This window comes from Oryzias latipes, chromosome 14, assembly GCF_002234675.1.
Source record: "Oryzias latipes chromosome 14, ASM223467v1".
Taxonomy (NCBI): domain Eukaryota; kingdom Metazoa; phylum Chordata; class Actinopteri; order Beloniformes; family Adrianichthyidae; genus Oryzias; species Oryzias latipes.
The window spans coordinates 13,077,292-13,102,751 of record NC_019872.2 but is presented as its reverse complement, the minus strand read 5'-3'; the positions used below and the strand labels follow the sequence as shown (position 1 = coordinate 13,102,751).

The 25,460-nt window shown below is 39.1% G+C and overlaps 1 protein-coding gene across 3 annotated transcripts; it reads right to left on the bottom strand.

The window, feature by feature from the left end:
- Positions 1–2,479: 2,479 nt before the first annotated feature.
- Positions 2,480–23,801, bottom strand: LOC101167563 (nectin-1). Of its 3 annotated transcripts, XM_020708850.2 has the most exons (12): positions 23,486–23,801; positions 7,151–7,263; positions 6,059–6,317; positions 5,463–5,580; positions 5,148–5,329; positions 4,956–5,073; positions 4,041–4,192; positions 3,805–3,937; positions 3,659–3,722; positions 3,426–3,470; positions 3,215–3,338; positions 2,480–3,127 (listed from the first exon to the last, which is right to left on the bottom strand). In XM_020708850.2, exons 1-12 carry the CDS (start codon positions 23,535–23,537, stop codon positions 3,015–3,017), a joined length of 1,473 nt encoding a protein of 490 aa, XP_020564509.1. In that variant the 5' UTR covers positions 23,538–23,801; the 3' UTR covers positions 2,480–3,014. The 3 variants fall into 3 exon arrangements, with proteins under 3 accessions (XP_020564509.1, XP_004076493.1, XP_011481827.1); XM_004076445.4 differs by having other exon boundaries at positions 3,215–3,470; positions 23,486–23,800; XM_011483525.3 differs by lacking the exon at positions 3,215–3,338 and having other exon boundaries at positions 23,486–23,800.
- Positions 23,802–25,460: the final 1,659 nt, after the last annotated feature.

Here is a 25,460-nt window from a genome sequence, read left to right as displayed (position 1 = left end):
TCATAGTTAATATCCATCTTAAATGTTATAGTAAAAATAAAAATGTTATTGTCCCAAAGTTTCATTGAATTACTTATTGGCAGCGTGTGTAGGCAAAATAACAAAACAAAACGTTTCATTTCACAGCACTCCCAATACAGAAGCAAGTCAAGCCTCAAGTCTCTGGCTCAAGGTTCTTTGGTATCACTAATAGACATAAAATTTAATCGAAAAGGGTATTTTTGAGTGAGATTTTGGTGAGTGTGCATTTACTTAAGTGTGAGATGGTATTAAGGGCTACACCCTGCTGGAGAACAAGAGGGCCAAGCAAGGTGGGTTCTGCTAGAATCTCCCAAATTAGTTGAAGACTTTCCATCCACAGAAAACAAGTTTAGGGCAACGGGTAATCTTCCTGAGGTCAGAGCCAAAAGACTGGATCAAATCCAAAAAGGGTCGAAGTCCAAACAGCAACAGAAAACACTCAGGAGGTAAAGGTACAAAAAATTCTGGTACCAAGACGCTGACAGGCCCAGAATATGTGAAGGTGCCACAGTTGATGGGAGTTACTCATTCACAGGAGGCAGGACAGAGCTGGAACACACAATGGCAGGGAGTCCTGAACACTGCAGTGAGTCCAACACAGAGCAAAGGCGAGGATCCAGTCATTAAAGCAATAATGAAAAACGCTCAGTACACAAAGACAAAAACCAGAACCAGCAGCAATTTCATAATAGTTTGCAAATGATTCTTCTAAATCTGTCATTCAAAATGTTAAAACTCTCAACATATTTTGCAAAAACTAAAGAGATAAATTTCGAATTCACAAACCTCAGCAGATCCTTTGTTACTGTAAATGTTCACTGAGAAGACCACAAAATTGTGGACATGATTGAGGCTTGAAACCTTGATACCACGCAACAAATAAAAGAATGCAGAAAAATACTTTATCCGAGTCAGCGTCAAAGAGCTTTACAACAAAGAGATGAGAAAGACGGATTAAAGCCATGGCTTATTAGACTCACTGTGTCCCTTTGTTTCAGCTGCAAAATGCATTTCCAACAGTAAGATAATTTGGGACTTGGTGAGGCCGGCAAAAATGGCACAGACTGTGTGCACTGAGCTGGTCAGATTAAAGGCTAAAGTTGAGATTGAGAATCTGAATATACATAATGTGAGAATGATGAGAAGGGACATTTTTAAGAGGGTAAGTAGAGAATGTCACTATGAAAGACTGCAGCACAGATATCAGTTTAATTCTTGATGTGACTTGTAAAAATCACATCAAGTATAACCCTTGTGCTATCCTAGGCACTTTAACATTGGGAGCTGGGTCATCTAGACCCACTAGACAGTGCACTGAACCTTTTCTCTTCAATGATTTGTGATCTTCAATGGTGTCCATGGATTACAAGAAATCTTTCCACCTTTATCCACCTTTGTCATGGTAGGGAGAACACGTCAATGTAAGGATGGGGTCATCTAAGATAGCACAAGGGTTAAGGTGGTAATTAATAGAGCACTTTTTTTTTGAGCAGAGTACGGTACGGAGCTCTAAAGTAACATTGAAGGGTTTTTTTGTGCGCACAAGAAAGTATCTAGTGTGCACCATAAACTAAGTGGTCATTTGCGCACAGGAGACCTTTTCAGAGTCATTTACAGTACCTGAAAGTGACATTACATGAGGTAATTAAGTTTTATTTTACCTTTGGACTCGCCTACAAGGACTTTGCAGCTTTGCTTTCCCAGCCTGGTCAGTCTGTTGTCTCTGAAAGTCACTTTAAAAACGAGTTTTTAAGTCATGCGGTTTGTTTTGGTCCAGGGGGTGCACCAGCTTTGATCAGGTTACCACTTTTATTCAGGAAGAAGTAATATTATATGTTTAACCCAATGGGCATAGGTGGATGAATGCAAAGTGCATTAAAAACGGGCTGCATGTAAGGAAAGAAAATGTCCATCTAATTCTACAAGAAGTTGACCTACAGGGTGTTGAACGTCAGAGCCAGACGTCTGCATCGTCGTAGTTACTTCGCAAAGGTTCTAAATTATATTTGGCATTTGGATTCCTACGACAAACTGTATGGAGTTAATTCAGTCTCAATAATCAGAAATGCACACAATCTGTTTTACAAATGCCATTTGGTATTTGTATTAATGGCTGCATTAACAGATTTTCATGGAAAATAATGTTTAGAAACTTTCATTGTGCGCAGGAGAAACCAATACAATGTTTACTTTCATGTCACTTTATGGGCTCTGTAAAGTCTACAACACACCCTTTAATAATGTCTCTCTGGTTGATTTTTGTTGATTTTATGCAGCTGTAGGTCTATTAGGATAAACACTGAAAGCAAAAGATTTGGGGTATTTTTTTCACATTTTTTATTCACAACAGAGATTGCCCTAGCTTTAAATTTTTATCGTTGCATTTTTGTTTCAATCCCCAAATGAATGTTGTTTAACCATTTTAAATAAAAAGTCCATAAAGAGGTTCGATCTTTGTGATGCAGACGTTCACTGCAGTTTGGATCTTCTTTATTGAAATGCTAGAAACTCCAGTGTTCCTCCAACAACCACAGACAACACCAATAAAAACATACAAATGTATAAATCAGTTAATATAAATTTCGCCTTTTTTTATTGTACAAAGAAAAACAGATTATCAAAACACATGCACAACAGAGAACCAGGATGCATAACCAAACGGATTAGAACAATGCATTCAGAACAACACAGGATGAACAGGATGGAATCAGAGATACAGAAGGGGAGCATTCATTTAATTTGTTGTGGTTTATTTCTCTTTTTCCCCCTTTTTTTTAAATGAGTCACAGTGGATAAAGGAAGGAGTAAAGCACATCAAGAGGTAATCCAGTCCCTTCAGTTAGATTGGATCAAACATTATACAACCAATCATCAAATGTTTTTTTTTCTTTTTTTTAAATAAACCCTCCACTAACCTAACAGTTAAACATGGAGCATTGCATTTCAAACATGTGACATGTGAAAAACGGGACGAATGAACGAAACAGTTGCATTTAAGCAAAGAAAAGATCGGTGTCCTTGGACCAGCCACGTGAAACCGAACTGGATTGCCCAGCGGGCGCTTCGGCTTTGAATCCTGTCACTTCCGTTAGCTGGCCGGAGGTGCCTGAGTGAGGGGAAACCGGGTCACTTCAGACATACTGCTCTTTGGGAAATGTGTATGACCCCACTCCAGGGGGGGGGGAGGACAGACCTGGCACAGAGGGGTACTTGAAGATGGCTGTGGTGTATGAAGGAGGGTTAAAAGTGTTCTTCGAAGGGGTGCCGGTGCAGCTGGTACCCTTTGAAGGCATTGTCTGTGAGGTGTGGTGGGGGTTCTGTGGCAGAAATGACAGAGGAGGGTTGATAGGTGGGGAGTAGGGCTCGGGGTAGTCCTCTTTGTTACAGGCCAGTCGGTAGCTCACATAGTCTGCTGTGTTTGGCAGCTCCTCGTAAAATTTCCCCAGATGCTATGAAAACAAAATTGTACTTTTTAATAGATTATATGTTAATAGATACAAAAAAACAGAAAAACTGTTAACATTTAGAAAATATATGAAAGTAAAACAAAAACAACCTTCTTTGACATTTTGTACTATTAAAAATTGTCTTATAAATCTGTAAACACATTATGCCCCCCCCCCCCTTTTTTAATCACCTGGATGTCTTCCCCGGGTCTTCTTTTTATAGGCTGGGACAGTTTTCTAGAAGGAGAATCATTTCTACAAAAAACACATGAAAAGGGAATTTAAAAAAAAAGAAACAGACAACCAAACAAAAAATGAATTTAGGGTTTTTACATACGATGTGTTATCCTTTCGGGTTCTTATTTTGAGCACCAACACAGTGATGGTGATGCCCATGAGAACGCCAGCAGCCAATAATAAGGCAATCACACTGACAACATCACCTGTTGCGATCTGCGGCTGAGGCTTTTCTATAGGAGTAACATACACACATATATAGACAAATCTCAGTATTTGCACACAATAACAGTAAAGTCTAGAATTGTTTAAAAGTCAGATGTTTAGGAGTTGTACCTATAATGTTGACCTCAACAGACGCTGAAGTGGTCCCGATGCTGTTGGTGGCGTCGCATGCATAAGTGCCCTGGAGGTCGTACGTGATCGGACCCTTGAACAGAAGAATGCTGTCTCGGACCTCAACGCTGCTGGGGATTGAGCCGTTCACCCTGCAAAGTTCAAACCGAGAGATCATGAGACCCACTTAGATCAAACTTTTTTCACTTTGACCAGATTTAAAGCCCCACACCGATCATCTTTTGATCTATTTTAAAAGCATTCTCAGTGGTCTTTTAATCATGATTATGCAGTTTTTATCCAAAATTGAAAAACTTGTGTCGTTTTCGAGGACATAAATTCTGCAGAGCAACAGAAGTTCATTAGAAATTGTGAATGGGAACATTGGCGCGGAAAAAATCCCTCCCCCCTTTTTCTCTCCCAGTTGCTGAGAATTCTGTTTACACATTCTCCCTCTAGCTTACAGCCTTTTACTCCCCTCAGACGAGGAAAACACAGACATACATGGATCAAGACATTTACAAGTGGATGCATTAGAATGGAGCGAAGCAGGGAGCTTTTTACCCTCCCACAAATATTTTTCTTATAAAAAGCATTTTTTGTCTGCTCCTAATTCACAACGATTTCAATAAAGACGTACTTGGAAATGCAATTTTAAGCGTAATTATATATATTCTCCGTTATCAGAAAAATGCATTCACACACTGTAGCCGCCACCAGTGTGTGAATATGTGTGTGAATGGGACTGTGACTGTAAGGCGCTTTGGGCCTTTGAGGAAGGTAGAAAAACTCTTTATGAGTGTACTTCATTTACCATTTACATGAGCATGTTTCAAACACAATTTTTCATCGGAGTGGGTCTTTTCCACATTTTTCTGCCTTTCTATTGTTTCGAGTAACTACCAGGAAACTTACAGTCTCCACTGATACAGAGAGACAGCAGGGTTGGCATCTGCTTGGCAAGTCAGACGGACGTTCTCTCGATTCAGGTACCAGTTCCCATCAAAGCCCTCCACTGTCACATCTGGTTCATCTGATGGGAAAACACCAACATCAGCTTGTCGCAGTATCACAATGCTGAGTGCAACGGCTTTAAAAGCGACCTACATTGAATGTCCAGAGTGACACTGTCAGTGTAGACCTCTTCATTGTAGGTTGTGACACAGGTGAGCGTCTCCCTGTGCGTCTCCTTGCTGGGCACCAAAATGTAGTCGCTCTGAACAGTGAATGTCCCATCTGAGTTTCTGTACTCACGGGTAGTCACTTCTCCAGGCACCCTCGTCTCCCACCTATTTATAATCACAATACAGAAGTAGGCAATTTATTGTAAACACAGGAAGGAAAATGGGCGACCAGTTGGGCAGTGGAAGCAAAGTGTATAACTCATGCCGCGGGAAATTTGTACATCACACAAACACACACCTGATGGTGCCAGGAGGCTTTCCATTTGCAGAGATGCAGGTTGCCACTGGGGTTTTGAGATTAGATGAACGAGCCACCAGTGTGGGGGAGGAAAGACTCATCTGGGTAGTCGGCCGGACTGTAAAGAGATGAAACTTTATTCCTATACAGAACAATTCCTAATCAAGAGCAAATCCATCCATTCTCTGAACCCACTGAATTCTTTTTGGGGTCACGGGTTGCTGGAGCCTGTCCTGCTACTGTTGGAAAAAGGCGGGGTACAACCAGGGGAGAACATGCAAACTCCTTAAAGAAGCAGGGCCCTCTCAATATGAGACAGCACTATGCCCACATGCAGCCCCACAGAGGAAATTTAACTTTAAAAAAATTACATGTTATTCCTGTACTAAACTAAACCTACATGCCTTTAAAGTCAAAGTCAAAGTCAACTTTATTGTCAATTCTTCACATGTGCATCACATACAATGAATCGAATAAAACTGTAGCATCAGTTTTATGAGTTGATGTATTTGCTTATTAGTTTTCTCTAAGTACAATATGCCATTTTAATTAGCTGCCTTGTGCTGCTCTCAGTGGCTGCTGTTGTGCGTTCTTACCATGCACAGTCAGATTCACAGAGTTCTCTCTATTCCCCGCAGGAAATGTTGTGTATTCACAGATGTACGTGGCTTCATCAGAGAGGCGGAGCGAGGAGAAGATGATGGTCGTGTCCTCTAGAGAAGGGGTGCGCCTTCTCACAGCTGCGTTTCTGAACGTGACACGGTCCCGATAGGGCGGCGCCACAGAGACGCCTAAGGATGGATTTGCGATTGCCACGCTTTGCTTGGTGCCGTTGACCAGCTTCTGCCACGTCACCTTGTGGTAGAAAACGTTCATTACATTGGGGAGATGGGCAAAATATTTGGATGGTGACTAAAGCAACACAGATAACCACCTCCGTATCTTTATTGATAACTCATCCATCGATTTTGAGAACCCACTGAATCCCTTTTAGGGTTGCGGGGTTGCTAGGCCCAATCAAGCTACTGTTGGGCAAAGAGGGGGTAAAACCTGAATATGTCAGCATGTTGCGGGGCCTTTGGTAACTTTAAAATAGTTCTTATTTTAAAACTATAAATTGTCTTTCCAACTATGTTCTTAAGTGTTAAAAAATCAGCTACGCAAATCTTTTTACATGTTTCTTAGCTTCAGTAAAAAACTCTTTAACAGACGGTTAAGTAAAAGTGGTTGTTAAAATGAACAGGTTAAGTTCAGAAAAGTTTTGAAAGACCTTTATCCCTTGTGCTATCTTAGATGACCCCACCCTTACATTGACGTGTTCTCCCTACCATGACAAAGGTGGATAAAGGTGGAAAGATTTCATGTAATCCATGGACACCAGTGAAGATCACAAATCATTGAAGAAAAAAGGTTCAGAACTCTGTCTAGTGGGTCTAGATGACCCAACTCCCAATGTTAAAGTGCCTAGGATAGCACAAGGGTTAAACGATGCCCTCTAACACTAGTTTCCTATTCTGAGATATTCTGCATTGCATTCATTGGTATACATCATTATCATTTTCTTATTCTCAGATCACTAAAGTTTTCCTCCTCTTCTTACCAGAACTCTTTCTTCATTAGATTTGTGTGGTGGATTGTATTTTAATATACTTTCTGCATATTAGATGTTGCAACTGACAGTTAAATACCTGAGAGATTTTGACTGGTGGAGAACTGTTGATGAACCGACAGCGGAGATCCACCTTTGAGCCAACGTATCCTGACTTCCCGTCATCCATTTCCACCGTCTGCCCATTAACCTCTGGAAACAAAGTAGAAAAGTTAAAAGCAAAAGCGCACTGAATTATCTAAGGTGGGTAACAAACTGATATGATCAATGATCAGGGCCTATGATCAGGGCCTATGACAACATTGTGTCACCATTGATTGAAGTACCCAAAGCTCCAAGAAGCTAAAATCCCATACACTTCTATAGAGAAATAAACAGTGATTTCTCAGTCATTCAATTTGTCAGAATAACCTTGTTCTACCACCTTTTAACATATTCTTGTTAATTTTCACAAGTTTTTTTAGTAATTCAAGTGATAAACTGGCACCTCAATAAGACAAAGTGGTCAAACGTTTGAAATGTTTGATTGACAGATTCATCTGAGCTTGTTCTAGGGGGTATGACCTATCAAAAAGCTCAGTCATGATGGCTAGTGTTTGTCATAGAAATGATGACTCGGACCAATCACTTCTCATTTATATGTCTATGGTTCTAACATAGAACTTATGCTCACCTTTTGGTCTATTTAGCACTTTTTAAACAGACTTAAAATGTGAGAGCTATAATAATTATGACTCCCTTATGAACACAAATGGATTTATGGAAATCAGTCCTTATGTTAATAGTCAATTTACTGTTTTATGACAATTAAGTCCACATAAGTAACACATAAGTATGGTTTCAACATAGAACCATGGACAGTGGGACCATAGAAAGGCGGACATTCTAACAAGTGTATCCCACTTGGCGGAGGCACCGGGAAAGACCCATGACACACTGGAAAGACTACTTCTATGGGCTGACCTGGGATAGCTTCGGGGTCCTCTCAGAGGAGCTGGAGGAAGTGGCCGGGACGAGGGAAGTATAGGCATCTTTGCTTAGACTGCTGTCCCCGCAACCCAGTCTAATAAGCGGAAGAAGATGGATGGATGGATGGATGGATGGATGGATGGATGGATGGATGGATGGATGGATGGATGGATGGATGGATGGATGGATGGATGGATGGATGGATGGATGGATGGATGGATGGATGGATGGATGGATGGATGGACGGATGGATGGTTCTAACATGGCAATGTCAGTATCACGAGAAATGGCGACTGATTTGACTTCACTTTGCAATGAACTAGAAGTCATTCATTTTCTCTGGGTGACATCACACTTGCTTGGTCCAGTTCTCCTCTGCAGTCAATGTACCATACATTACCTTTTTCCACTTGGAAAACATCAAACCACAGTCTGTAAAAAATATATAAGCTTGCATTATTGGTAAAAATGTAACTTAAAGTTTAAAAACAAATTCTAACTTTGGGCTGCACCGAGGTTACAGCATCTGTTGAGGTAGGACAACAGTGCAGAAAGCAAAAAACAGAAAAAAAGGTAACAGTTGAGGGAGTTCGGGTCAACCCTAGAAAAAGAGGGACGGGGTGTCTCTTAGAATGATGCAAGTTGTTTTTATCCTCAGGTCTACGTCAGTGACGTTTGTTTGGTGAGCTAACACTCATCTGATCAAATTAACTATTTCAAAGCACCTTAAACACAACACAGCATTCGATGCCTCATAGTAAACAACAATAAAAAAGAGAAGTTTTCACTCTACAAATCAAACAATTCATGGATTTTTGAATCATAATTCCCATGGAGCCAGTCAGGTTTAAAACACTTTGCTTCTGTATTTTGCAGGTGTACTAAGGACAAAGTGGAAGATTAGTAAGAGGTATAAATAAGTAGGATTTATTTAGTTACTGTTCTCTCTTGACTTACTGATCTCCTTTAGCAAATCCTCGGCAGCTACAACCACCTACTGAGAGAGCAGATAAGACCCTGAAAACAGATCAGGGTCCAGATCATGAACCTTTTCTTTGGTTACCAAAAGTGGATTAACCATTTATGATTTTATGGGATAAGAAAGTAAAATGCATTGCTTAGACACACAATGTCCCTTGCATGCGTTAATTAGTAAGTAAGCAATTAATAAAATCTTTATACAGCACCTTCCTCAGAGAGCAACTCAGAAAGTGCTTCACAGAGTTAATGCAATATAAAACCAGAAAAACAACACAAAATAACACAAAATATCCCTATATGATCTAATGCTATATGCACAAACACACACAACAGTTTCCACTGGAACAACTTTTATCTCAGATATCTGTATCTGTAAGACCCCATGGTCACGTTGTGCATAGAAATTGTTTCAGAAGAGTCCTGGTCTTCTGGCAAAAAATGGAATTTACACCAAAAAAAAACACTTTTTTTTTTTTTTTAATAGAAACATGGTGCACAACATGATGGCAATTTTATGAATGCCCATCCCACTGACTTCCTTCAATCAACATTGGTGCATTGGTACTGTGAGGTCATGCAGGGTGACGAAACCATTACCCCGGCGGTAAACGTTTAAATGTTTCAATCTACACAGTAACATTTTTGTGTTCATTGGAAAATGTTGCCAAAGTGTGTGTAAGATTGGCCAATAATTTGTGACATCATTTTGCTGTTTAAAGCGGTAAAAAAATAAATAAATAATATGAGGGACAATGCATTTTTGGTATTTTATAAATAAAAGGAAAAAAGTTTGTTCAGTGATCATTACTAAAAAGTTGGCATTTTACTACACTTAACGTGTTGTGTGTTGCATAACACTGCTATGCGTCACGTGTCTCAAAGTGTCTAAATGAGGAAACATTAAGGACTTAAGGAGGCATAATGCCAAGCTATGCTCAACTGTGCCTGTTGCAGCCTGAATAGGAAGAGATGCAGAAGAGCTCATGCATCTTTAAAATCACCTGTTTGTGTTTACATTTAATTAATCAATCAGTCGCCAATTAGGAAAGATTTTAAAGCCAATCAAAATTTCATGTGATTTTCTAAAGTGTGTTAACATGTCAGTGAGCAGACTGTAAAACACCATTGCTGACTTTAGTCTATTAGTTGTCATTTCTTGGTTTTAAATAAATTTAAATGGAATGAATTTAAATTTAGATTGAATTTAAATTAAGTTTTTAATGGCACATTTGAACATGTAAAGCCATCACAGTGTTTTGACATCAAGATTTGCAAAAGCAATTGATGAAACAAAACCATGTTGAAATTCTTCTCCGAATAGACGAAGCCTCTCCAGAAAACACTTTTCTAGATGTGGACCCATCTAAAGCACCTTACTGAACAATTCAAAATCACTCTCTGCTACACAACGCATTAATCAACATGTAAGAGGTAATGCAGTATTCTGTGTTCCCCTTAGAGATGAGCAACTACCCTAATGGTCTAAGGCAAGTTTATCTTTTGCCACAATACTGTGTTTAATTCTGCAACCATTTATAATTTTTTTAAATTGCCTGTAATGTTGTCGTAACTTACAACATTACAGACAACTAACGTAACAAATAGTAGAAAGAAGCATGTTGAGATTGGGCTCATCCTAACAAGCACAAAAAAAGAACCGCAGCAACAAAACATTTTATATTCAGGGATCAAACAAAAACAGTCCAAAAGAGAAAACACTCTTGACCATCTTTTTGAAAAGTTGCCATTTTTTAGTTGTAGTTAAGCAATCTAATACTACATCAACTAGCCCTTGTGCTATCTTAGATGACCCCATCCTTACAATGACATGTTCTCCCTACCATGACAAAGCTGGAAAGATTTCATGTAGTCCATGGACACCAGTGAAGATCATAAATCATTGAAGAAAAAAGGTTCAGTGCACTGTCTAGTGGGTCTAGATGACCCAACTCCCAATGTTAAAGTGCCTAGGATAGCACAAGGGCTAGAGATGTCTTAAGCTTTGCGTCCGTTGAGCAATAGTTGGTGGGCAAGGCTTAACCCAGTTTAGGGTGATGGTCTTTCTTGCAAACAACAATAAAACATGCAAAGCATAAACTTGATCTAATGTGAGTGAATGTTTAGTGTATAAATCCATATGAAATATCAGAGGATTCATGGAGAGATCTATCTTTAAGACGTCTCCATCCTTTTATTTTTGTTTGTTTGTTTGTTTTATTCTCCAAGAATGGTCTTATTATTGGGCAATCTCCAAAAGTCGTGTGTGTGGTCACCAACCATGTCACAGTTTCTCCTGCATCTGTCTGTGGTAGTATTGTTTAGACATAAATGATGTCAAGGGGGTTCTAAAAAGTCAAATGTTTGTTTTCCAGTCTACCGTCATAACTTCAAGTGGTCATTGTGTGCTAATAAGGTGCTAACGACATCATAGCGATGTAATAGCGAGGGCTAAGTAATAGCGAACAGCGAAACATCTTTACTTAGAGTGTTTTCACACAGGACACATTGGGTCCGCTGCAAGTGAACCAGAGTTCGTTTCCCCTGATAAACTGGAACAAATTTTCAGTCTGAATACATCCACATAGACCCTGTGTCAGGTTACGAATAAGCTGGACACGAATGCAGACAGGGGCAAGGTTAGAAGATGAGCAGTTTATTAAAAGAAAAGGGAATGGAAGATCTTCAGGAGAGGCGACTGGCAGTAGATCCAGAGAAGTGCTAAGATGGCGTTGAGGGGTTGAATCCAGAAAGAATCGGGCGAGGTTGACTTAGCTTGGTTTGGACAGGTTTTGCTTTGCTTTGCTTTGCTTGGCTTGGATTTGCTTTGATTGGTTTTGCTTGGCTTGGTTGGGTGTTCCTTTGCTCAGTTAGGTTTTGCTTGGCTTGGCTTGGCTTGGTTCTGCTTGGCTTGACTTAGCTCTGAGCTTGGCTTGGCTTGGCTTCAACCAGCAGAGATCAGTGGTTTCTTCCATAGATAGAAAGCAGACGAACCGACAATGGCTGGATGGCGTGATGGACTAATATATGCAGTCTAATTGGATGCAGAACAGGTGTGAGTGACTAGAACCTCAGGCAGGTGTGCGAGGACGACCTCAACACCTGACACCCTGGTCTGGGATCAGGAACTGCTCTCTGACCCATCTTTCAAGGTGGTCTCAGTTCGTTTACAATTGGACTGAGCTTCGATTCGCTCTGAGATTCCTCAGTCTGAATACAATCCGTCCTCGGAGCGGAACAACTGGACCGATGTAAACAGAGTACGAATGTAGCAACCGACATAGCATCTCACTATTTCCCCGACAAACTATATGTCATAAACACTTAGCAGCTACCCGAAGTCCACTCATCACTGCAGTTGTTGCATTCTCTTAGTTAAAGTACACACGGCATGTCTTCTTACCAGAAACCACCTTTTAGCATGCCTCCACCGTACCAAAGTGACAAGTAAAAAGTATTGTTCCCGACTTTCAAAACTGTAATACTCAAAATTGAAATAAAAAGTTTCAATAAGTAAACTGTCCCCGATAAGAATTATATACCGCAGCACACCCCTTTTAATTGTTGTTTTGACCTATCCCTGTAGTTTCTGGCCAATGACTGAAGAGATCTTTGGTCACTTGGCTTTGTTTACAAGCTTTGGTTCGTAACAGAACGGTCCGCTTGATGCCAGTACAAATACAGACCAGTTGCAAGGTTCAGCACTCATCCAGAATAAATTCAGCAGACCCGATCCGGAACAAATGATTATTCCAGTCTGAATACATCCTTGAAATAACAACTTTTGGATTTTTTTTACTTTAATGCTTCAAAATGTCTATTTCCTTCTGAAACATTTCTTTCTGTAGGCTGTTTTTCAAAGAGGCCAAATGATAGTAACTTAGACTGTGAAATCCTGATTCTTGTCATACAACAAATTAAATTTTCAACAATCACTCAGCACATGTTTATAATGCCCTGAGGTTTAGAGCAGGCAGATGGATTTCTATACGGTGTAATCCAGCTTTCTATAAGCCAAAGGCCAAACATCCATCAATCCATCTTTTTTTCATACCAGCTTTTTTCCAGCTGGGGTCATGAAGCTGACTTGATCACATTCCAGTAGTGGTCTTCTGGGCGCCAAACCCCAAAACTTCACTTTAAAAATGTATCCTATAACCTTTTCCTTTTTATTTAGAGAGTTATGGATAATTAGGAAAAGATTTTAATGAGTCTGCTTAGACTTTTACAAATATTGGTGGCATTTTCAAACACTAAGTTAATTATTTTACAGGGTTAGACCTATTATTGAGTTGAAAAACTGATTTAGGAAATACAAAAATGAAGAAATACATTTACCGGTATGTAAAAAAAGCAGCAAATGTAAATCCTGTGTGAGCAGGTAATGGCCACAGTTTTTTATTCTCGTACTTCTTTTTTAAAATTTTTGCTTGAGTATTAAAAAAATCAATCTTTAATGGAAACTTTAGAAAATATATTTCTCTGTTTGTTTTAATTGAAACCCCCTCAAGATGCTCTAACGTTTAGCGCAAACTATAAGCAATTTTTCAGTGCAGAGCAATCAATAACAAATGTTATTTTGGCATGTTTTGTTAAAAAATTAGCCATTTTTATGAAAAATGGAAAAAAAATTATGCTCTCATAAATCTACAGTTTTAAAATCCCACTCCAACGAAACTTGTGTTCTTGGTGTTTTTTAACATGCCCATGCAGTATTTTTTTTCAGACAAAAGAGGACACATATAAAGAAAATTCATCTTGAAATTGTCATTCAGTATTTTTTTGTTGTTAAATTGTTTTGAATCAGGAACAGACAAAAACATAAAAAATTGTATTTGCTACCGCTCTGAGCACTCCGCAACAGGGAGGGGAAGGGTGGTTAGTTTTTTTCACATGAACAGCTCCGCCTATAACTGAGAGGTGAATTTCTTATAAATTACTGCCCCTCTGCAGAAACTGTATCCTGAAAAACAACACAGGTGTACTGATTTTGTCTTCATCAAATCATAGTTAAAATACCACTAGGAGCGCTTTTAAAAGAAAGATGATCAAATAAGGACTTTAATGAGGGGAACAACACTAGATTACAGTTTTCCGAATAATAAACTGTGTCTGAATCAGATAATTCATGGTCCATCTGCTGGTGTGCATATGGAGAGCCAGATTTTGACCTTCTGGATGGAAGTAAAATTCTGCTGATTATGACTTCTGGAGCAATGTAGTCACAGTATGTGGATCAGTCCCCATTAGAAAAGCTCATGGGTGAGCTTGATTTGTTTGGACAAAGTCATAAAAAGGTTGTGTACATGCAAAAACTCTATTGCAGCTTGAGGGCAAAACAAATGGGATCTTCAGAAGGTATGGTCCACTTTAAAACATAAAATATCATCACTGGTATATTATGAGTTGTTTTTGTATTCATGAAATAACCCAAAAAAGGCTTTATAACATAATAATCTGATATTTAGAAGCATTTTTCTTTTACTCAGCAGGTCTGTGTTTGGTAAAGGGTACAGTGCTGCAGCGCTACCTTAGCCACTGACTGCAGATGCCATGCTTCCTGCAGATGTCAGTCTGACAACATCTCTTTTTAAGACTAAACAGACACAGATAAATCCATTCCAACCTAATCCACTGGAGCAAAATGCTTCCAGTAAATCCATCTTACTTCCACAAAACACATCAAATCAATTTGAACACATGTAACTTCACACAACTGAGGCAGATCTGAGTAAACAAAATGAATGATGAATGAGTTGAAACATTTTACACAATAGTTGTATATGTTACATAAAAAAGTAGAACTTAATAAAAAACTTCAACTGCAAAAATATTTGAAGTTTTTGACAAATGTTTATTTATTTATTTTTAAGTATTGGTAAATCCCAAATCTACCCCAATGCTATATCCAACGGTGGAAGCGCAACTTGTTTAAACTTCTACATGTATTTGTGTATGTACATCTATGTGTAATTTCTTAATTATGTTTCTTTTACTTCAGTATATTTCCTTTACCTTCTCATTGTCAATAGTGTTTAATTCCTATATTTATTTATTATCTGAAACAATAAATACAGTAATTTTTTTTTCGACAGGACAACCATAGGTACCCGATAAAGAAGCCAAGTTTTATTTTAAATGGTTCATTTCCAGTACGTACCTTTTATATTTTTATTTGCATACATTGTGATTTTGTGGGTATAGAATCATGTATTTTTAACTATGCAGAGGGGGGTTTAATTTTTCAAAACAATTGAAAGGAGCAAAAAAAAAAAGGAAATCCCACAGGAACATTGCAGAAGACTGTGGGAACAGAATGGTCAGTCAAGAAACAGAATGCAAATGATCTGACCTGCAGGGAAATATTGAGACATGCTGGGACATAAACCAAGCTGCACTTTGATTAACTGCTGCCAGAAATCCATATTGATGCCAAGACAAGTCCAAACATATAAACTCTGCAGAAAAAACACTATCCGGTATTCTGGTGAAGCACTGGGGGAGCCTGGGGAGTGCATACAGATGGTTGCAATGCGTGGAGGTTTTTTTGTGAGACTGAAGCTAAAATCAAGATGAAGATTTGGTCATAAGTCCTATCATCAACACTGAGAAACAGTAAAGAAAACATTGAGAAATGTGCACAACTGACCCAAAATTCATTGGGCAACAGAGTGAAGACTTCAATAACCTGTATTATCAAGAGCCATGGTCAGCTCTGTGAAGCTCTGATCTCATTGCTGGCTAATTTTCCAGATTACACACAACACAGTTAAAGAACAGAAAAAGATTTAAAGGAAAAGCACATCCACAGAAGATCTGTGGTCACTTCTATAAGCTGTTTGGATCAACTCTCCAGTTCAAATCTCAAAGAAAATGATCACTAACTACTCCATTATTTCCTTTTATGTTTTGTTGATTGACATTAAATAATTCGAGCGTTGCAGTTTTTTGTACACAGTTGCATTTATGAGATTTGAGGTTAGATGGAGCAAACGCTTGTAAATGGCAATTAGCGAATACTTATCTAGAGTTTTACTACCTTCTTAGAAGCGCTTTACAGTCACAGGTACATTAAGCCACACCCACGCATTCACAGAATGATGGCGGCTCCACTCCCGAACACTGGCGCCAACCTATACTTGAAGCAATGAGGGGTTCTTGCCGAAGAACACTTCAACACATGGGCAGGCAAGGCGGGAACCAAACCTGCGATCTTCTGACCAGAGGTTGACTGCTCTACCACTGCACCCTATATGTAATACTAGGAACAGACACAATGTTTTCATAGCATTTGTAGACTAACACCTAGATGCTTCTAATCATCTTCATTGATAAACTGGATGCAAACAGATGACCTGTGTAGAAAAACTGAAGTTTTGTCATCTGTAGCATCACTGGACAGCCACATCAAAAGACTTTAGCAGTGATCCTAACTCTGGAAAGGGTTATGACAAATTATTTCCTAATTAACGATATTCAGTGTAATAGAAATAATTCTCAGGACTTCCCACCAAACTCAGCCCAATGCTAGCAATGCTCAAAGACACAAAATACAATTTTACCAACAACAAAAGCCTATTTAAAACTGGGTCATGCAACCAGAAAATGATCTAAAATAAACACAACAGCAAATCCTCACCAGAAAGGCTAAAAGAGTAAAGAATAAAGGTTTTGGGATGAGTAAGTCAAAGTCCAGAATATAATCTTATTGAAATGCTTAAGAGAGCTTTCGCATGATGGAGCGTACAAAAAGCCTCAGCAAACTGAAGCGACCTTTTCAAGAAGAATGCTGCAAAATAGGTTTAAAAGAGAGCCGGTCAAAGCGAATAAAACCGTGTGAACACACGTTTTATAACTAAATACACCCAAATAAGACATGTGTGTAAATGCAAATGAGTAATTAGTATTTTGTATACACAAACGTCAATTTTATGGGCACAAATTTTGTATTTTATAGCATTTAGCATTTTTTAACCAAAATGTGTTATTTTCTAAGCACAAATTAGCATATTTTTCTTTTTGCAAAAATTGGTATTTTATTGGCATAGATTAGTAGTAGGATTTGATTATACTAAAATACTCATTTGTTTACACCAAATATTAATTTGTGCACAGATAATGCTATTAAAAGGCTATGTGGCTACGATATACTGATATTTGTGTGCGCAAAATGCTCTTTTCTTTCCATAAATGATCAATTTGAGGGAACAGCTAATTGTTTTTCTCTATGGATGTCATTTCCAGGGCTTTTTAAAAACCAGTATAAGTAAAGAACATTTCAGGTTCTAGGTGAACACATCTTAGACCTGTGTGAACATGAGACACCAGTGGTTAAAAGAGGTTATTTTAAATCCGCCCCCAAACACAGAACATTGAGGAAGTTGTAAACAGCATAAAAAATGGATATCAATTTAATCACATTTTTGAATCTTTATAGTATTTATTATAAAACAAATCTTTTTCTAGCTTTGTTGTCACAAATGTGCTGACATTTCAGGAAGCAAGCAGGCAGTTTACCCCAATTTCTTTTGTTGTTGTTTTTCACGTGTGGCTGACATGCTTCCTTTGTGAGTAATTTTTCCTGGTAAAAGAAGTCCAACTGTGAGACGCCTCTGATGAGATCTGCAGCTGAGCTGATAAGAAGCTTTAGGTAATGCAGGAGCGAACTGACTCAACACACTACTTTGGCCCACATTTCTGCACCTCCTCTGGTCTTCCTGCCTCCATTCTTTTTTTTCTGTCATTGTTTAAAGCATGGGAAATGACCTCACCAGCACGCGGGACAATAATCCCTAAACAGCAGTGCCCGGTAAAGAGGGAAGCCTGGGAATGACAGCAAACAATAGCATCACTGTTTGGCACACACCAAACATTAAGAGCCATGAGAGCAGCACAGCATGACGCTGGTCTTCTTCATTCTTCATTCTTCATTCACAGGACATCCTCCATCTTTATGCATCATTATGGATAAACCTATATTTAACCTTTGGTTGTATGAATGACCCACATTGGCGGAGGCGCTGATACACAATGTAGCGAAAGGGAATTCTATAATGATGATAAAGAGCTTCACCCAACACAAGCTGGGTTGGCCCCAAAAGAGATTCAGCAGGATGTGAGGATAGATGGATGGATGGATGGACGGACGGACGGAGGGATGGATAATATAAAGTACCCTGCTTTGATTACACAATTATGACCTGTCTTTTGTTGTGTTAGTCGTTTTCTATGACAGCTTGATGAATTACGTTTTGTTTGAATATGGGTCCACCACAAATATTTTGATGAAGATTTGACAGGTTGAACACGCTCTGTGCCACAATTTAACTTTAAAAGGGACATCAGTTCATATTTTACATTCATTCGTCCAATGTCAAATATGGTGCAACTTTAAGATGGGAACTTTTACCACATCTCTGTAAGATCATTCAATATTCTATGAATGGGACTGATTACTTTTTATAATATAAAGCAACATCCAACAATTTTCCGAACTCTCTTTCAGGGTGATGCAGTCGCTGGAGCATATACATCAGAGGTGCCTCGGGGGCCAGCATCCTGTGGGTTTTTCAGAAACCTGGCCCTACTTGTTGCTGATTTCCCGGTTCAGATGTGTTTTTCCAATGAGAAGCAACAATGGGAGATTAGTTGGAAAGCATGTATGACACTGTCCCTTGAGGCCTGGAGTTTGGCACCTGTGTTCTAAAGATACTTTTAGGCGAGAGTCACACACATTCACACCTAAGGACAATTTAGAATTGACAAATAACCTAAGAAGCAGGTTTTTGGGGGCGATATCAACCCATATAGTCAAACGGAATTCAAGAGACTAACAAAAAATGTTAATATAATGTTTTGCATAAACACAAAAATGTCAGGGGCCGATTGGCGGGTCAATGGTAGCCTGACACTGGACTTGAGGACAGCTTGCAACACTGTCTCTTTCAATATTTGGGGAAGTTTTTCTGAGGCATTGTTTTGGGAGACTATAGCAAAGAACCATTTAGTTTCTATACAGCCAGACCAACCCCCCACAGCCCAATCTCAAATTTGAAGCAAACCCAGAAGTACCAAATGTTGCAATTACTCAAATAACCACAGGAAGCTGGATTTAAAAGAATTTCTGTTAACTCCCATGTTTAAAAGAGCTGCACATTTTGCCCATTTCCTACAAGATGTTAAGGCAGGAAGAGTAAACTAAATCAGTGTAGATATACAGAGTTCAGTGTACACATGTTTTCTGAGCCCATTTGAGAACTTTTATTTCATCCACTGAATTGGTCATTTTTTGTGGATGCTTGACTCTACCAGGTATCCTGTTTATTGATCGTCCTGTTCTCGACTTTGAAGATCTTTAAAACAGCCATAGTGTAAAAGGTTTTCTGCTTAGTAGTTCATGTGGTTCTCAAAACTGAGATCCTGTAGAGGTTTACAGATCAGTGGGAAACAATCAGGATTCATTTCTGTCTGTTTCATTTTTCTGCACTACTTTGAAAGACTATGGGCTGAGGATGAGTTCTGCCTTAAGAGGAAGATCTTGAGAACTTGTTCAGAAGTTTAAAGGAGAATACCAGAAATAATCCTAAAAACAGATTATTCAAAGCTAATCCAGAGTCTAGCTCTAGGTAATTATCATGAACATAAGTGGCAACAATGAGATAGGAAAAGACGCTGCACTTGGTTCTAAATTGAGTGCTCAGTTATTTGAGTGGATCCTGGATTAAAATTACAACACATTCTGCAATGAAGGCAGTTTATTAAGTTGCATGCCACTAACCTTTTATGTTCGTGCTTCGATCATGGATGGTCCCTAAAACACAAGGCCTTAAGATCTTAGTTTGGGTCCATTAAAGGAGACTTTGGTCTCCACACTTGCCACAAAGATCAGACCCACCAGATTACCCAACATGCATATCAGTAAATCATTAAATCCAGAGATTTTTTCTGGGTGTTCTTCAGTGCGTCAGTTTAAAATCATATAAATACAAATAAAACATAATCTTTAAATTTGGTGTCCCTCCAATGTTACTGAAGATCACATGACAGCAATGACATTTTCCATAAACTTCACTCAGTTTGGCCATCAGCTAAAAAAAAGAAACTGACCTGGTATGTTGAAGGAGAAAATGAAAAACACAGAGAGAAATGGGACAGATTAACCATTTAATCTTTAGGTCATCAAATCTGTGATTGATCTGGGATTTAAACCCCGCTGCTACGTTGGGTTTGTAACTTGTGATCCTGAAAGACCAGAAATAGAATAAAAACTAAAAGCCATGCACCAAAAAGTTCATGATCTAAATATTTTACTACGCTTAAAGAAAATCTAACAACCACATGTTTATGTGTGTGTGTGAGTGTGCATGACATTGTGTATGGCAGCTCTGGAGTTGTTTTTCACAAGCTAAATTGTGTCCTGTCCTTGTTTGGAATGTGACCCAACACAATTATGGGCCAATTAATTAACAATTACTCATTGTCTTCCCTTTAAATATTTTAACCACAAGCGTTGCTGCTGAGCTTCAAATATCAAATGGAAAGAGGTTTGGTCAATGTGCTTGGTTTGTAAGTATTGAGATAAATCACAAAGTGGTGTTTTGTGTGTGTGTTCTGTCCTATTTAAAGCTTGATTTAAGGGACCATGAGTGATTGATATGGCTAAGAATTTATGCAAAAGTTGTTTCAAAGCTGCAGAAGGGGCTTTGACAGGCTATGGCTTGACCAAGAAGAACAAAAGATGATGAAAAAGAAAGCTTTAAGGCCCACTCCAGTCATCTTTTCATCTATTTTGAAAGTGTTCCCAGTGGTCTTTTAATTACCATTATGCAGTTTTTAGCCAAAATTTTAAAAAAAAACTGTTTGGTTCCCAGGACATTTTCTGCACAGCGAAAGTAGTTCATCAGAAATTTGCCACTGAGTTGTGGCCGGGACAGTTGTAAGCAAGTCCCACAGTTCCCATCACCAGTCTGTTTACATGCTCTCCTGCTAGTTTACAGCCCCTCACACCGCCAATCTAACAGTTCCGGTGGAACAAAAGTGGCGATCAATATTGAGCTATCCAGCTGTACAGTTTTAAGCCAGATGTCAGTTTGGAGGAGGAAAACAAAGGCTTGCATGGATCTATTTGTCTGCAAGTGGATGCATCAGAATGGAGCAGAGCGGGGAGCTTGTTGCTTGCCAAATGTCGCTTCCCCGTCACGACCACAAGCTCTTTTAAACTGAATTTTCATCTGCTCCTGATCCATAGCAATTTTAGAAATACAATTTTAGGCTTGATGTTTCATTATATATGTTCTCCATCTTTAGAAAAATGATGGTGTTGAAAACACCTAAAACAAAATTTTCATCAGAGTTGGTCTTAAAGTAGTAAAAAAGATCAGTGATCAACTCAAGCTTTTGGCAGCAGTTATTCCTACCCATTCCAGGGATGAATCTAGTTTTTAAGATGAATGGAATGCCAATTACTAATACCATGTATCTTGAAGTTTATTCCTTTTTTCCTTCAAAAGACAAGTTGATGAACGATTGCCCCACCACTGTTTTGGATCATAGGCCGTTATCTACATGGTATCTTGCCAAATGTTCTGCATGCAATATTGTAACAATAATTTTATTTATATCTGGCCGTAATACAAGTGGTGTATGGGTAATGTTTGTGGGAATATGCAGATTAAACTTGGCCAGCACTCAACTGGCAGGATTATTGTGACTGCTACATTTGTGACTCAAAAATGAGACATGAAAAGGGTCACCAGAAGGAACAAAAGATGGAGAGATATTAAGAAACTACAGTGGAGGAACATTACCTGCATGTGCTAAAACAGAGGTAGGGATGATCAATGTGCAGAGTCTGGAGAGAGATGCACAAAAGGCTGACAGGACAGCAGGCCAGTGTTTGTGTGGGATTATTTCTTCCACGTCTGTATGTTCCAGCTGTGGGCAGTGGATTATGCAGAAATTTGTGAGGGTGTGTCTGTTGGTCGCATTTAGTCTGTCCCGTGTGCCTACCCAAACATGAGATTTGAACATTTTATGCTGGGGAGAGTAAAACGGCTCAGCCTGCAACACCATGGGGGAGCCAGCTGGCAAACCTGCGGGCATCCTTCAAATGGCCGGAAACACCATGGCGGCAGGCGGACACTTGGCCCCTGTCTTGTTGTTACACCCACATGCCCATTAATCCATCCTTCAGCATGACAATCACATGTTTCAGCCTCACACTTGATCATCACACATGCAGACGTGCGCGCCAGCAAGTTACTTCACAGAGCGGCTTTATCTCTGACTGAAAAACAGGAAGCTGCAGCAGATGTCACAACAGTTTGCACACTGGCCCCAAAGCTTCTTCCAGTACAATACAGTGCTGAACGGTGCATTTGCCTTTGAGCTGACTGCCACAGCTCACCTGTCAGGGCTAAAAAAAAATGGGGCATTTCTTTAAAGTGTTAAACATGGCGATGCCTGGCATGATTAGTTCTGTCTAAGGGTGTAACGATTCATTTTAACAATAATTTGGTTCATATAGGTTGTTGCTGATACGATTCATAGTCCACATTGGTTCATTTGGAACGATCCGATTCACTGACCTAAAATGGATCCAGGACATTTTTAGCCCAAACCTCAACCAGTGTGACTCAGAGATAAATACCTGGTACTGAACAGAGCAGGTGAAGTTTTCCAGATTCCTTGTGTTTCTTGCAAGATAATCAAGTGTAAATTCAATATGTGTACAAACAAGTAAACAAGAAGTTATGTCAAATCCATTCACATTTTAGTTTCTTAATGTTCAGCCCACTGTTGTTTTTCCACATCAAAACAATACAAACAGAACATTAATAGAAAATTCTGCCACACTGTATGCTCACATGTCTTTGCAAAATTCAAAGTGTTTTTCCACACATTGGACTGGAATGATGGACTGATCAGTTTTTGCTGACATCACTGTTGCCGCTGTGAGGCACTTGGTCGTTTTGATTTTACAGTAAAATAAACCTGCAGTGCCTCATTCCAAATGGTATTTTCCAATAACGATTATAATCTATTTGATCATTTTAGAAGGATTTTATTGGTATAGTTTGATTCAATAAACAACTTGCCTCAGACAGATCGATGAGGTTGGATTGTAGAAAAATAAATCATTGGTCGTTGTCGTTACACCCTTATTTTTGTCAGACACAATCCTTCAGAGGAGCTGGATGAATATGTGCTAAAGATTCTCCAGAACAAATATTTCTTGATTTCAGTACAAAAGCAAGAGGCTTTTTTCATCACTTGGAGGGAGGGTGTCAAAAGAAAAGTTTTAATTGACATCAGACTGTTGTAGATGCTAGATTAAAGTCCATTGTTGAAAAGTATATACCATAATTTTAAAAAAAAGCGTGAATTTTTCTAATTAAAAAAAATTGTTTACTTGTTTATTTGTCTATTACTCTCTTCTGGTCCTGATGAGGGAAAACTTGTAACTTACCTGGAATAACACAAGTTGTTATTAAGAATATCCAAAGTCCAGCGTGATCCATCCCCAAGCCAACGCTGCCAGTTTCTGGCTGTGCTCAACTTCCCAGTATGAACTGGTTTCACGGCTCCTGCCTCTCAGACTGAGAATTTGGGTTCAACACCACCAGGACACTATCTTGCGTGACACGCAAAGAAATAAACGAGGGGGCGCTCCAGACGGGCAAAGCAAATTCCGACCCAAACTTCTCCAGCCCGTCTCTCCTCGTGCGTCCTGGCTTCTGCGTGCGCCTGGTGTCGGGCTGCGGCAGCAGTCTGAGGCTTGGTGGGGATAAAGCAGATTAACGCGTGGGCAGATTATTTCCGGGATGGCCTCCCGCGGTCTGACACAATTATCTGTTAGTGTGTGAGAGATGCGCTTTCACACGGCGCGCCAGCGCGCACGGAGAAACTAAGCGCACCAGATTTTTTTTTTTTTTTTACAATTTACAGTTCCTGTAATAGTTGGTGTTTTTATGTTTATATGAACTAATTCATTATCTTTTATTGAATTTAATGATTTCTTAACAAGTGAAGTCAAATTTGCACATAAAGGTTTCTGGTTTGAATGAAGATTGTTCTGCGCTCTGTGAGCCCACACCCGCTCTCCATCTCCCTCCAATAATTCTAAAACGTTCATTGTGTACATTTATATCCACTTTATTGTAAGGGTGAGAACTTTGTGATTGTTTTTAACCTCCACTGGTCTTGTGAGGTGAATCAGTAAGAAACTGGAAGAATTGATTAAAAAAGCTGGGGTGGCTCTGGAACCTCTGGAGCTGATTAGAGTTGCATAATAACGCAGGACCGCTGGTGTTGTGAAACAAAGAAGCTTTTCAATCAGTTGTGGGCTTTTCCAAAGCCACTGCAATGAAAACCGTATAGAAAGACAAGTAACTGTTACAATCAGCTTTATGAAGAAGCCTAGTTTTCCAAATGTTATGTAAGCCTTGTGTTTTCTAGCCTGAAAGGCTTTCCCACTCTTTTTTTTTTTAAAGAACACATGGGCATGCTGCTGATACTCAACACTTGAAGTTCACCTAAAAGGCAACCTTTTGGATTCTGGAGTGAAGCGTGTTAAAAAAAAAAAAACTAGGTCAGTTCAGTAAGTAAATGTCCAGACACAGGTAACAGCCTATGCTGCTAAAAAAAGAGCTTGTTCTAGTCCAGGGGCCTGCAACCTACAGCCAGAGCCATTTGTGGCTCTTCTACCCCTCCATTGTGGCTCTGTGAGTAAAGACAAATAAAATTTAAATTTAATTTTAAAAAGTAAAAATGAAAAATGGAACATTAACTGAAATTGTATTGAACTCATTCACAAACAGTTTAAACAGTATCTTAAGTCATATTTTTAACATGTTCTGATTGTATTTTTCTAATGATGAAGAGCATTTATTAAGAAACTTAAACTAAAAATTGAGTATCTTAGTTTTTCCAAGTGTTTTTTATTTCAAATTGGTGTGAATTAGGAGCAGACAAAAAAAGTGCTGTTTGAAAAAGGTTGCAGTTGTGACCTAGGTGCTACATTTGGCAAGCAACATTCCATTCCAATACATCCACTTGCAGAGAAATAGATCCATATACATCTTTGTTTTTACTCATCTGAGCTGCCATCTGGCTCAAACCTGTACGGCTGGATATCTCTGATATTTTGCGCCATTTTTGTTGAACCGGTAATGTTTGGTTGGGGTTATGAGGGTCTGTAAGCTAGCAGGAGACCGTGTAAACAAAGGGATGATGGGCAGTCAGAGTGGACTTACTGTACTCCGCGGCAACACCCGCCCACAACTCTAGGTGAATTTCTAATGAATACTGCTGCTCTGCAGAAACTTTGTTCTACAAAGCAACATGTTTTTTGTTTGGTTTGGGTTTTTTTGGTGTTTTGGGGGGGTAAAAACAACCTAATCATAACTAAAAGACCACTGGGAATGTTTTTAAGGTTTAAAGAT